The sequence below is a fragment of the Mustela lutreola genome, chromosome 7 (assembly GCF_030435805.1).
Source record: "Mustela lutreola isolate mMusLut2 chromosome 7, mMusLut2.pri, whole genome shotgun sequence".
In the NCBI taxonomy this organism is placed as follows: domain Eukaryota; kingdom Metazoa; phylum Chordata; class Mammalia; order Carnivora; family Mustelidae; genus Mustela; species Mustela lutreola.
The window spans coordinates 44782027-44795848 of NC_081296.1; the positions used below are offsets into that span (position 1 = coordinate 44782027).

The window sequence follows — 13822 nt, forward strand, 5'->3', positions numbered from 1 at the left end:
CCCACTGAGCCACCCAGGCGCCCCAAGACTTACTTTATATATATGATACTGGTACAGAATTAGAGGGAAGCTTCTTATTAGAAGTTAATGATCAGAGTTTGAGTCCATCTGTTTTGTCATCTTGGTTACCCTACACTTTAGTTTTTTTTTTTTTTTTTTTTTTTTTTTTTTTTTTTTTTTTTTTTTTTTAAAGATTTTATTTATTTGACAGACAGAGATCACAAGTAGGCAGAGAGGCAGGCAGAGAGAGAGAGAGAGGAGGAAGCGGACTCCCCGCTGAGCAGAGAGCCCGATGCGGGACTCGATCCCAGGACCCTGAGATCATGACCTGAGCCGAAGGCAGCGGCTTAACCCACTGAGCCACCCAGGCGCCCTACACTTTAGTTTTTTAATACGTAAAATGAGAATTTTGGCTATATTTGCCTCGTAGTGTTAGTTTTAGAATTCCCTGTGAATTTATTATGAGGTATATGGCATTTTTATTAATTTCAGTGAGCCCAGTCCCTCACTTCCAGATCTTTAGCAAAACACTCAGCTTAACTAATGTCTCCTCATCTGTATGGTAGATAAAATGAGTGTGAACTATATGGTTTGTTAGGGCTCTAAAATCTTACATACCATCTGGATTCAGTAATATATTTTTTACTTTTCCCATTTCAATAAACTTTTTCCTGTTATGCTTAGAGATGTTTTGAAGGAACTTTGAACAGATGAAATACAGAAACCTTTCTGCTTGTAAACTTTCAAACATGACAGGGCGCCTGGGTGGCTCAGTGGGTTAAGCCACTGCCTTCGGCTCAGGTCATGATCCCAGGGTCCTGGGATCAAGTCCCGAATCAGGCTCTCTGCTCAGCAGGGAGCCTGCTTCCTCCTCTCTCTCTGCCTGCCTCTCTGCCTACTTGTGATCTCTGTCTGTCAAATAAATAAATAAAATCTTTAAAAAAAAAAAACTTTCAAACATGACAAAGCATTAGGCTAGAGCAAGAAAGCATCAAATCTGTTTCTAACAGATGACATTAGCAATTACTTGGATACATTTGTGAAAATGAGTGGGCTCACTTAGAACTGAACCCATATGTACTTTTTTTAGATGTTCCTCTGGGATCTCACATTCCAAAGTAATTTAAGTCCTTGTACTAAGCATTGCTTCACGTATCCATCATAGTTTTGGAGAATCCTTTCACCTCTCAAAGAGTTTGATTCTCCCTCCCCTCACACCCAAGACAATTCAAGACTTGCTGTTCAGTCTGGTGTTACAGTAATTGTATGGAACCACTTCCTACCCTTCATCAATAAAAAGTTACCTGGAGGGGTGCTTTGCTGACTCAGTAGGAAGAGCATGTGATTCGTGATCTCAGGGTCAGGGTTTGAGTTGGGAGTAGAGAATATAAAAGAAAGAATAATAATAATAATAATAAAAACTTATAAAAGTTATCTGGAAGGGTTATTCATCCTCAAGAAAAACTTAAACACATGGGGTACCTGGGAGGCTCGTTGATTAAGTATCTAACTCTTGATTTTGGCTCAATTTGTGATCTCAAGATCATGAGCTCAAGTCCTGTGTCAGGCTCTGTGCTGGACGTGGGACCTGCTTAGGATTCTCTCTCTCCTTCTGCCCCCAACCCTCACACTCTCCTCTCTCTTTCTTAAAAAAAATAGAAAAAAGAAAAACTTACCTAATGACATGCAAAATTCTCTGCTGGTCTCTTTTGGAATCGTAAAGAGGAATAAAACATTTTTTCCCTTTAGGAATTTATGAATCTGGATGACAAAATCTATTTCTCTGTCAAGAAAATTTATTATATATTAGCATCTGACCAGTTAAAGGATAACAGAACCTTCACATAATGAATATTAAGTAGCTTTTCCAAATGTAGGCCTGATTAACAGTGTTAGTTTTTCACTCATTCATTAAATTAACAAATTTTATTTTTAATACTGTGTACCCATTAATGTGCTTGTCACTAGTGTAGAGTAACATGATAAAGACACAGTCCCTGGTTTCAGATAACACACTACTGTGATCGAGTCAACTTACTTCTCTTTTTCATGGGTATTTTTAACTGAGAGATAATCACATTCAAGGATTAGCTTAAAAAAATACGATATTCCTTATCTAGACATTTATTTTGGTAACTTATCATAGGGGTAAATAAAGAAGTACAATAGGTCACTTGTTTTCTTTTAAATTTCATTTGTTTTATTTCTGCATGGTTTTATTTCCATTTTATTTCTCTTTCAGATGTAACCACCCATTTGTACCCAGGTCTGGTCCAAAGCTTTCTGATGGCTTATGGCTTTTAGCTGATTCTACTGGCTTTGACCACGTAGAAGATAGAGGATTTCGATAGCTGGTGTGAAATCTTGTGGCTCTTTGAATACCAAAAGTCTGTGGTTTCTTAATTCAATCCAGTTAAATAAACTGGTACTTCATCAGCCTTCTTTCTGCTACTTACTGGGTGTTCTGTAGAAAAGCTCATTTAACGTTTATACTATATACACCCCCTGCAGCATTATAAAGATTTAGCAGCTGAAATCTCCAATCTGTCATTTATTGAGCAACTGCTATATATGTGCCAGCCATTGTTCTGAGGATATAATCATCAAAAAAACCAGACACAGTCCCTGCATTCTCAAAATCTGTTTGATGTAATAACTTCTAAGTGAAATGATAAAAATGATGATGAGCTTTTATTGTGTCCTTACTATGTGCCAAGCACTTTTCCATTTGCTACAATATATTAATTCATTATCCTTACAACAACTTGTGAGATGAAGGTAGTATTTATTATTATTCTGATTTTATAGATCATGAAACTGAGGCAAGAAAGATTACTTTGCCGCAAGTCACACAGCTAGCATGTGTGGATGAGAAGATGGAGTTCACATCTGCCAGTCTGGCTCCAAAACTTCCACATTTATCCACTACACAGTACGGTGCAATTATAACAGATAATTATGGTATAATTTAAATGGATAATTAAATAGGTAATTTCAGTAAGTGTGAGCAGTGATATAATGGAAATTCTTGCTGTTGTGGGAGCCTAGAATGAATTCACCCAATTTGGTCTTATTAGGGTCTGGGAAAGAGGGGAAGCTTTTCTGAGAAAGTAAATATTGAAATAGACTTTTCCCACCCTGCCCTTTTAAACTATTGAAAAAAATTGGAAAGAATATTTAAAAATAGGATTAAACACTAGTTTTCATACAAAGAAATAACAAAATAGGTTAGAAAAACCAGGAATCTGTTCTCAACCTGGGGAGGTACTCCAGTGATTACACTTTATTTATTGGTTGGGTGAAATAAATTTTTTTAATGAGCTATTTACAAAATTATCTAGTGGTAAAAAGTTCTTATATTTTTGAGGAGACAAATAAGAATAGAGTATTATTTTGTAAATAAATAATACTAGGTGCTTTTGTTTTGTTGTTTGTGGTAGGAGAAAATATTTGTCTTACGTGCCGTTTAAATTAGTTTAAAAATGGTAGCAGATTTGATTGATTACTTTAGGTCTACTGTCACATTGGAGCAGGGACTACCATTTCTGAGTTCTATACCATGAAAAGAGCATAGAAAAGAGTACTAAATGCATTTTTTTATAGAACATGTTCCACAATATAAAGGTTTGGCAGGGTGTTATGCATTCAGATGAGGCTGTTTAGGATTTGCAAATTCAATTGCAATTTAGATAGATTCTTAAGTATGAAGTTGAACGGTTTTTGTAACCTGTGCAATGACTGATTTTGTCAGTTATTGATATTTTGAGTTCTTTCCATTTTTTTTATTCATCATTTTGGAGAGAGAGAGCATGCGAGCACAGGGTGGGGGCACAGAGGAAGAAGAGAGAGAGAATCTCATAAAATGAGTTTGGAAGTTTTCCTTCCATTTCTATTTTTTGGAATAGTTTCAGGAGAATAGGAATTAGTTCTTCTTTAAATGTTTGGTAGAATTCCCCTGGGAAGCCGTCTGGCCCTGTTTGTTTGGAGATTTTTGATGACTGTTTCAGTCTCCTTATTGGTTATGGGTCTGTTCAGGCTTTCTATTTCTTCCTGGTTCAGTTGTGGTAGTTTATATGTCTCTAGGAGTGCATCCATTTCTTCCAGATTGTCAAATTTGTTGGCGTAGAGTTGCTCATAATATGTTCTTATAATTATTTGTATTTCTTTGGTGTTAGTTGTGATCTCTCCTCTTTCATTCATGATTTTATTTATTTGGGTCCTTTCTCTTTTCTTTTTGATAAGTCTGGCCAGGGGTTTATCAATCTTACTAATTCTTTCAAAGAACCAGCTCCTAGTTTTGTTGATTTGTTCTATTGTATTTTTGGTTTCTATTTCATTGATTTCTGCTCTGATCTTTATGATTTCTCTTCTCCTGCTGGGTTTAGGGTTTCTTTCTTGTTCTTTCTCCAGCTCCTTTAGGTGAGAGAGAGAGAATCTCAGACGACAGACTCCCCGCTGGTCAGAGCCCAAGGCAGAGCTCAATTCCATGATCATGACCTGAGCCGAAATCAAAAGTTGGACACTTAACTAACTGAGCCACCCAGGTGCCCCCTCCATTTTTATCATAAAACGGGAACAGTAATTTTTTAGGGTGCATTTGGAAGTATTTTTGACTAAAAATATTATGACAAAAGCTGTATGATAGATGAATCTGGTAATATTGCATATTCTTCATAATGTAGTGTTTATCATCTCATATACAAAAGTCTCATGGTTATCATAGTAAATCCATTTTACAGAATTCAAGATCTGAATTAGGAGCTGTAGGGGATCAGGTTTGACCATTTTTATTAGCATAGTAATGCTCTATCAATTTAAAATACATACCATGGTTGTTCTGTATTTAATGATATTACTGGTTTATTTCCTTTTCATTCCAAAATTGAATATAGCATTCATTTGTCAATTCCATTGACTGATCTACTTGGGCTTCATCTTAACAATTTCTTGCTTTGTTTTTGTTCCTTTTGTTTTACTCTAACTCCTCTGTCAGGCCAGTCACCTTCCCCTTCTTTTCTCCACTCTTTAATATTCTGGCAGTCCCCTGTGTGATTCTGCTATCTTCCTTACTGTTCTGTTATCCCATACTGTATTATGTTATGGCAGTCTTCTCTTTTGCCATTTCTGCTTATGAGCATCCATCCTCATTGCCTTATTCTATGTGGTACTCAGGGAGTCTTCTGTTCAAACACCAGGTTAACTAACTTCTTCCATTAAAGCTCTATTTGATATCCCTTGTCTACTTAAAACTATATGGAGGAATATATACCTACATACATAAAAATAGTTTGTTATTCTAATTGCTTTAGATTTTTTGGTGAACTATGGGATTTCTCCCTAATTATTCTTACCTGGAAACTTCTGGCGTTTTAATGTGATTCTTTTTTTTTTTTTTTTTTTTTAAGATTTATTTATTTATTTGACAGACAGAGATTACAAGTAGGCAGAGAGGCAGGCAGAGAGAAGAGGAAGCAGGCTCCCTACTGAGCAGAGAGCCCAATGTAGAGCTCCATCCCGGGACCCTGGGATCATGACCTGAGCCGAAGGCAGAGGCTTTAATGTGGTTCTTATTTGAGGGAGTGATGGTACCTGGCTATTATGTTCCAAGCCTTGAATTTTTCCTGTCTATATGTGAAAGAAATCTTTATTTCCAGATTGTCTTGGTTCTTACTACTTGAAGTGTTGGCTGTGGACTGGTAGTATCACATCACCTTTGTGGTAGAATTGCAGAATCTCAGGCCCCACTCTAGACCCTGTGGCTCATAATCTGTATTGTACCATGATCTCTAGTCAGTTGATATGAATATTGAAGTTTGCAAAGCACTGTTCTATGTATCAACCAGCCAGTTGACACATTATCATGCTGATAAAGACTGTACTTTTCTAGAACCAGTCTTACACATGTGACAAAGTGATCTTATTTAAATGTTTCTAAATAACATTATAACTTTTCATCATGGTTCACAAAAAGTTCTGTTCTGGTGGATATCACTACTACTGTGCAGAAGCAATGACAGGAATAATCTCGAAACAGTAGCCAGTTTGTCTTTGAAGTGAGTTTTGGTGTGTGCTAGATCCAAAATCATGACAGACATTTATAAGCCTGTTTTCTTTGTTCTGTCTTCTAGCATCAGTTTGCATCTGTGGATGAAGATCTGTCTTTTTTTTTTTTTTTGCTTCTTGGGCTGTGACTTTTCAAGAAAATTGTATGCATTAAGATGAACCTTTAAGATGCGCCTGGGTGGCTCAGTTGGTTAAACATCTGTCTTCAGCTCAGGTCATGATCCCCCCGGGGTCCTGGGATGGAGCCCCATGTCTTGCTCCCTGCTCAGCGGGGAGTTGGCTTCCCCTGCGCATTCTCTCTCTCAAATAAATAAAATCTTAAAAAAAAAGAAAAGATGAACCTTTCAGGTGTAGGGAAAAATAATCAAATTTCTAGTAAATTTTTAGTCTTACATGAGCAAAAATTAAGCTTTACTGAAATTTTATATGTTGGTTAATCATATATGTATACAATTTATGAATAAATAGGTAATAATGACCCATATTCAAATCTTCCTTGTACATGATTTAAAAAGTTTATAGACTACTTCTCTGTAGTACGGTATGACAGTCCCACATTTTCTGAGTAGACTGGGAAATAATCTTGTTGTAAATTCTGTACTATGTCCTACAGCCTGTGGATGTACATGAATAAGGGACAGTACTTATTTTGTATGGTTGATCATGAAATAATTTCTGTGTTCTCTGAGCACATATTAATGGGGGCTTAGAGATAAATATGCCCTGTGTTAAACTTTATTACATGTGATCTGTGAAGTTAATATACTATGTGTGTATAATCATTTGGTGATATCTTAAAACTTAGATTTATTTGTATACTTCTGCTTTAGGAGATAGTTTTTAAAAAAAAACTAGAATGTTTTTATTTTTATGATCAGGAAAGAAAAAAACGTTCTTTTTTGGTACTTCAAAAATGAAGAGTTCTGAGAGCACACAAAATTAATCTTTTATTATTCTTCTGCATTTAAATGAAGGTGAACAATGTGGCTCACCTACAAACACATTTCTGTTGGCCTTTTTCTGGAGTAATATCTTTGTGTAATGATGGTAAACAGTATTTCAGTGGGTGTTTTGTAGGTTTCAATGCCTTGTTTGGACTTAAATACCTAAAAGTGACAGTGGGAGGAAGTGGCAGAAAAATACCCAGATGTCTGTGAGATAGTGATATGTCACTTAGCACCTCAAGAGTGTTAAGTTTTAAATAACAGAAGTAAACTCCCAAGAACTGACCTTCGCTAGGAGCCATTCTGTTTTGTACAGCTTCTGCTGCTGCATGTGGCCGTGACCGAGGAGACTCTCGTTGGGGTTACCAGAGGACACCCTTGTGGTCATAACCAAGTTGTAAATGTCACCAAGATTCTTCTTGAATGTCTATCACATGTGTATCAGTAATTCTCAAGTAGATAAAAATGAAACAAAGATTCATTTGGGAGTTAGCACTCCCAGAAGGTTAGTTTTAAAACAGAACAGCAGAAGGAGTTGTGACATGCATCCATAAGCAATTATAATGACTTGACAGTTATTTAGCCCTCAATTCCTAGCCCTGTGGTTGAACTGACAGCATGCCGGCGAAGGTAGTGAGGACTGTTTCAGTCCCATTAATGTCTTCTTGAATGTTAGCCTGTGATCGGGATAATGATAAATGTTCAGTGATTGATGATTTTATAGTCCCAGGGGATTCTGGGTGATCTCTGTTTTTTGTGAGCCAAGGCAGTTTGCTTCCCTGTTTGGGCCTCTAGGAAGTTTTTCTCATCTTTACTAAAATCATTTTAAGTTAGCAAAAGTGTAGATATCACCTGAGGTTTAACTAACCAGGATTCAAAGCCTTGTTTAAAAACAATATGATTCTGTGCTTAGTATGTGTTAAGAGTTAAAAATTGTAACAGTTCTTAATCTACAGAGCTTTTGTAACATTTATTTGTAAACCTTAGTATCTTTTTTCCTCCTTTGTTTTTTTTTTAAACATGTCTTAAGTTATAAAGAGAAACTTAGTAACATCTATTTTGAAATACTAACATTAACTTTAATATGTTCATGGTGTGTGCAATTTCATCTTAAAGACTCAAGAATTTAAATTAGCTGTTTTTGTTTTTGTTTTAAGATTATTTATTTATTTATTTATTTGCAGAGAGGTCACAAGTAGACAGAGAGGTAGGCGGGGCGGGGGGGGGGGAGCAGGCTCCCTGCCGAGAAGAGAGCCCCATGTGGGGCTCGATCATAGCACCCTGAGATCATGACCTGAGCCGAAGGCAGAGGCTTAACCAACTGAGCCACCCAGGCACCCCAAATCAGCTGCTTTTAACAAATGTTTTCCTTTTTACATGGGTTAGTTTTTCTAGTAGTCTGTCTTGTTCTACTTGTATTGTTAAATATATGTTTGCTATTCAGGAAAAGATTCATTTCTAGTATATTGATTGTGGATTATTTTTAATATTTTAATTTAAACTTGTAATTACCTCGTAATAGGTAGGGTTTATAGACAGAGGAAGGAAGGTAGAAAAAAATATTTTCCTAATTTATTACAACTTAAAATTATATTTTCTTAGTTTATCCTTTTTTTAAAAAAATGATCTATAGAACCTTTTTTTGGCTATAATGAGTTCATAGGGCTAATTTTCTTTAAGATCATTAAGAAACTACTTTAAAACCTTAAAAGGAATAAAAGGAGCACTTCTGTTTAGTTTTTCAAGTAATGAACAAGGAACTTGGTTGGGAATGACCATTTGTAAGTCTGTATATTAATTAGATGAGTGTCATTATGCTCAATTAGCAGGGCTGCCAAATAATCTCTTTAATACTCTGGTCTTTTTTTTTTCCCTCTAGGGTTTTACAGACAGCCCTCATTACAGTGATCACTTGAATGACAGTCGATTAGGGGCCCATGAAGGCTTGTCCCCAACACCTTTCATGAACTCAAATCTGATGGGTAAGTTGGTAATTCTCTGCAAGTAGTCTTTATAAAGCCTCTTTGGTCAGAGACATTTTTAGTCCTTTGTCCAAGAAATACATGTAAGTATCTAGAAAAAAAATTCTTGTGTTTCTAGGGGCATCCAGGCTTTCCTTTTTCAGCTCAGTTTGAGGAACAAATATTCAGAAATATCACTGGTACCAAAAAAAGGAAGCAGCATTTTTTATAAATTTGGCACTGTCTTTGTGATATCAGGCATTTTATGTTTTCTGCTTTCTAGGCAAAGAAGCATTTTGAGACATTTGTAATTTACTACTTGTCTTAACAGTCGAATCTATATGTGGCAATTAAAAATATGATAAAGGATTGATTTTAAGCAGATTTTACTTACAATATTTCTTTTGACACTATTTGTTTAGAACTTAATAGAGCATTTAGAGGTTGGCAGCATTTGTTTTAAGCACTTGGGTTCGTATTGGGAATTTTGAAGCTGTGTTCTGCATTAATGAAGTTGTACTTTGAAGGATACTACCTACCACCTGAACCGGATTATTATATTTTGGCGAAACCTTTAGGTTAGCTTTTTTTTTTTTATTTCTCTCTTCTCCCTGCAAAACACGTATCACTCTTTCCCTCACCTCTTTCTTTCTCATGTGAAAGTTTATAGCTAGCTGTTCAAGCTGAAGTGATAAGCCCAAGCTCCCCCCCCCCCCCCTAGTTTAGGTGCCCTTTTTTTTTTTTTTTTTTTTTTTTAAAGCAACAGTTTTACCTTTTTGCAGAACCTGATTAAAAAGAACCTGTGTTTTATACCATTATTTTTCCTTCTTGCTTGTGCTGGGCCTGGGCATATTAGAAAGCTTTGTTTAATCTGTTTTACTTACTGTCAGTGGCATCATGTAAAAATGGAAATTTGTGTAATTGACATTGATTTCATTACTTACTCTGTTTCTTAAGGACGTGACCTATATTATGGTCTTGGAATTGTCCTTTTAATACACAGCCATGCTAAACTAAGTGGATTATCCAAATCCAAAATCCTGGTGGTCTGCAATTTCTTTATAAATGGTTTTGCTTTGCACAGTCTTTGTTTAATTCCCTTATCCACTATAAAGTGTTGAAGAGACTGTCTGATATTCTAGTGTGGATTTTGCCTAAAGCAGTTACCACTTTCAAGCCAGAATCATTGAGTATGACAAAAGAGTTAAAAATCTAATGAGCAATAAAACTTGTGTTTAAAATGACAGTTTGTTTTAACATAAATGCAAATGAAAATCATATCATCCCAGATAAAAATCAGAATTAAATTGAGAACAAAATAATTATCCTTGCACTTAGTTGGGGAAAACTTTTTTTATCTTTTAAATTTTCTGTTGAACTTACTGTCAAAGTAAAATAGATGTGACACTCCAAATAATTTCATCCTATAGTATATCTTTTCCCCAAGTAGCATTTAATTTATTGTAAATATGGTGGAGCAAACTCAGTCAGTTTTTTTAATTTCAGATTGAACTAAGCTTTCTTAGTTGAGGCTATACTTCTTAAACGTGAAAAATCAGAAATTGCCCTTTTTAAAATGTATGTGTTTATATTTATTCTTAACTAACAGTTAGGATTCTTAAGCCCAGTAGAATTGCATCATTAGCATAGCTTTGAGCCAAGGTGACTGTTAAAATTGTGGGGATAAGTGTGGGAATTAAATGAATTCTAAGAAGTATGCATGTCAGTCACTTGGTCTGAGCATCTGTTGGCTAAAAATATTTCTGTAATTCAGTTTGAGGTAACATTTTCTTAAAACAGCAGTTATGAGTGCGTGCTTGTTGGTTGCTTCAGTTTACAGATAATTATTAGAATACTTTTAATAGTCATGCATACCCTGTGTATTAAATGAGCATCTAAAATAAGTCTTAAAATATTATAAAAACTCAAATTTATAAATAGATCAATCTCTTCACAATATAAGTAAAAAAAAAAAAAAACCTGCATTCATCTGAACTACACTATACAATTAATCAGGCGAAGCTACATTTTCATTTTAAGTCGTAATTATCAAGTCTTAAAAACGTTTATTTACCTATAAAAAAGGGGGAAATGAACCCTGAAAAGATTAGGCAGATATTTTCAAAAGGATTTCACTGGTCATTGGCAATACCTAATTTACTATATTTTTTCCCTTTTATTTTCAATAAAAATGATCAAATGAGGTATCTAGCAGTTTAGTGTAAGCACTTTGCATGACAGTAACTTGCTTTTGGAAGTTATTATTTCCTAAATTATAAAGTAGTTCCATACAGCAACAGGCAATCCAACTTGATGTGAGTTGAAGGAAATGAACTGTTACATATCTAAATATGTGGGTTGATAGCGCTCGGTAGAATTACAGTGGATAGGTTACTTTTCTAGCTATTTGATAATTTAAGCAAATTTCAGGCTAAAAACCTATGTTGTTAAAGCATGACTAAGATGTGCATAGCAGTATTAGAAGCATTTGGAACTGTATAGTTCCAAATCCTTCCTAATCATCCTAACAGGTAACACTTCACAGTGATGCCATGAATGAAGAATGCTCAAAAACAGTTAAAGCTAATAGGAAAGCAGTGACATATTTCATTATTGCTGTCAACATATAAAAATACCATTAAGGCTGGGGAAGAATCATATGCTAGGGGATGTTGTTATTTTTTGTATTATGTTCAACCATAAGCACATTTGCCTAAAGAAATCATGGATTATAAAGTGCTACTGTCTTTCGTGATGGAGCTCTCAAACACTTTAATGATTTTGCACATTGCAAAAATGAGAAATTTTGTCTAACAAGGATTGATAATGATTCAGTAATGAACAATTTGCCACAGAAACATGCATTTCTGTATTCATTTAGGTATTTTGAAGTATTTTACACAGGAAGTAAAGCTATTATTGTTCGATCACTTAGTGTTTCTTTTTAATGAATTCCAGAATTATCCGATTGATTTGTCAGTATGGGAAAAAGGGTTTTTCTTATGTTTCAAGTGAAATAAATACATCATTTTGGCACATCACTAAGTAATTAGCATCAAACAATTCTGTACTCTATTATAGGAAAGCTGCAAAGCTTTGACAATAGCAATGAATTGTACAAGTATCACCAAATAGTCACCTATTTCTAGTCTCTTCCGGCTTTAGTCCATTTCACACTACCCTTGGTTCTCTCCGTAATTTCAGTAAAAATTTGCTTTTCTTTATCTGTTGTTGATTAGATAAATTTTTGATGATGGTAGGATCAGTCTGTTAATTAGATATGGAAATGAATTATTTCATAGACTTGCCTACCTTCAATTCCCAAGTGATTGGGGAATGAACTCCTTTTATCTTTCTACCTCTCCATGTTTATCAAAGCTTTACTTATTTTAGGCTAAATCTATCTATCTATCTATCTATATATATATAGAGAGAGAGAGAGATGGAGAGATGGAGAGGGGGAGAGAGTGTCAATGGAAACTTTAAGGATAGGTATACCTCAATTGTGTTCTTTTCTGAGACTTAACTCTGCTGCTAGAGAGGTTTTATCCTGTAAAGAATGAGAGCCCATGTGATGATATAGGAAAAAATGCAGGGCTAAGAGTTAGGAGATGTGGGCTTCATTTTACGTCCTTAAAATTACCTTTTTGATATGGAACTGCTAGGTAGTCTCAAAAGTCTTCTGCAGGTCTAGAATTTTATAATTTTATAATCTCATGTATCTAATATCTTTTATCTAATCCTGAAAAAGACTGCAAATAGAATTATAACTGCTAGTTTGCAAATGACAAAACCAAGGCACAGGAAAATTAAGTGTGTTTTTCCTGAGGTCACAGTCAATAAATGGCAAAATTGAATGTAGGATCCCTGTCTTCTGACTCCCAAATAGTCTTTCCATTAGGCATATAAGGTATTTATTCTTTCTATATTATGTTTGGAAGTTTTTACTAACTTGTCATTTTCCTCAACTTTGATTATGGAGATCCTGATCTTGAGAAACGACAATGAAAAAATGGTTCCATAGTGACATAACTTTGGGACACATTCTATATCATGTGACCCTTCTTAGAGATTCAGATTGTACTTTGGGATATTAAAGGCTCTGGGAAAAAAGGGGACGAAAAGCTTATTTAACTTTCTTCAGCTCTGTCACATCCCAGATTCACACAGCACGCAGAAGCCCTTTTGTAAAAAGAATCATTAGCCTTTGAGGAACTACTTTTCCATGAAGCACACACTAGGAAATGCTTCTGATTGTTTTAAAGGGAAAAAATAAGATATAATACATGAAAGTTCTCTGAAATGCAAAATAGCAACAATATTAATGATACTGCTTTTTAAAACTTATTTTAGACATTTTAGCTAATATTGCAGGTTGGGTTCAGTTGTTCCAGTACATTATTAAATCTCTTTTTCTGAAATACTTAAGTTATAAACAAACCAGCTGTCCTTCCTTTGATGTCTATTTGCTCAGCCCTTCTTTACCTCAGAGTTCAATGGGCCTCTTCTAATAGCAGTTACTATGTTTTATTTTCATTTCATTATGGATTAAATAGATTTCTATGGGCTTATATGGGAATTTTAACATAAGTACACTTTTTCCCTATATATTTGCTCTTTCAAACAACCAGTTTCCAAGAAAACTCTTTTGTTTTTGATCCTGCCTGCAGTATGATTTCTGATTAATCCAGAATTCTCCTAGAGTCACAAAAAATGTAGAATCACCATTTTCAGAATATCAAAGCACAACAGAACTCTGCCCTCAAAAGATTTCTAACTTTGATGTACATGAAATTCCTTCACTAGATGAGATAATGAAAATGATTATAATTATGCTTAGGGGAAACAGTGTAG

General features: G+C 34.9%; 1 protein-coding gene across 7 annotated transcripts in view; it reads left to right on the forward strand.

The window, feature by feature from the left end:
• TCF12 (transcription factor 12) overlaps positions 1–13822 on the forward strand; it is a 393556-nt gene that overhangs the window by 199182 nt on the left and 180552 nt on the right. For all 7 annotated transcript variants that reach the window (XM_059180608.1, XM_059180606.1, XM_059180611.1 and 4 more), the window contains one exon: positions 8887–8989. In XM_059180608.1, coding sequence (XP_059036591.1) covers positions 8887–8989 — 103 coding nt within the window. The remainder of the gene's footprint in view (positions 1–8886; positions 8990–13822) is intronic.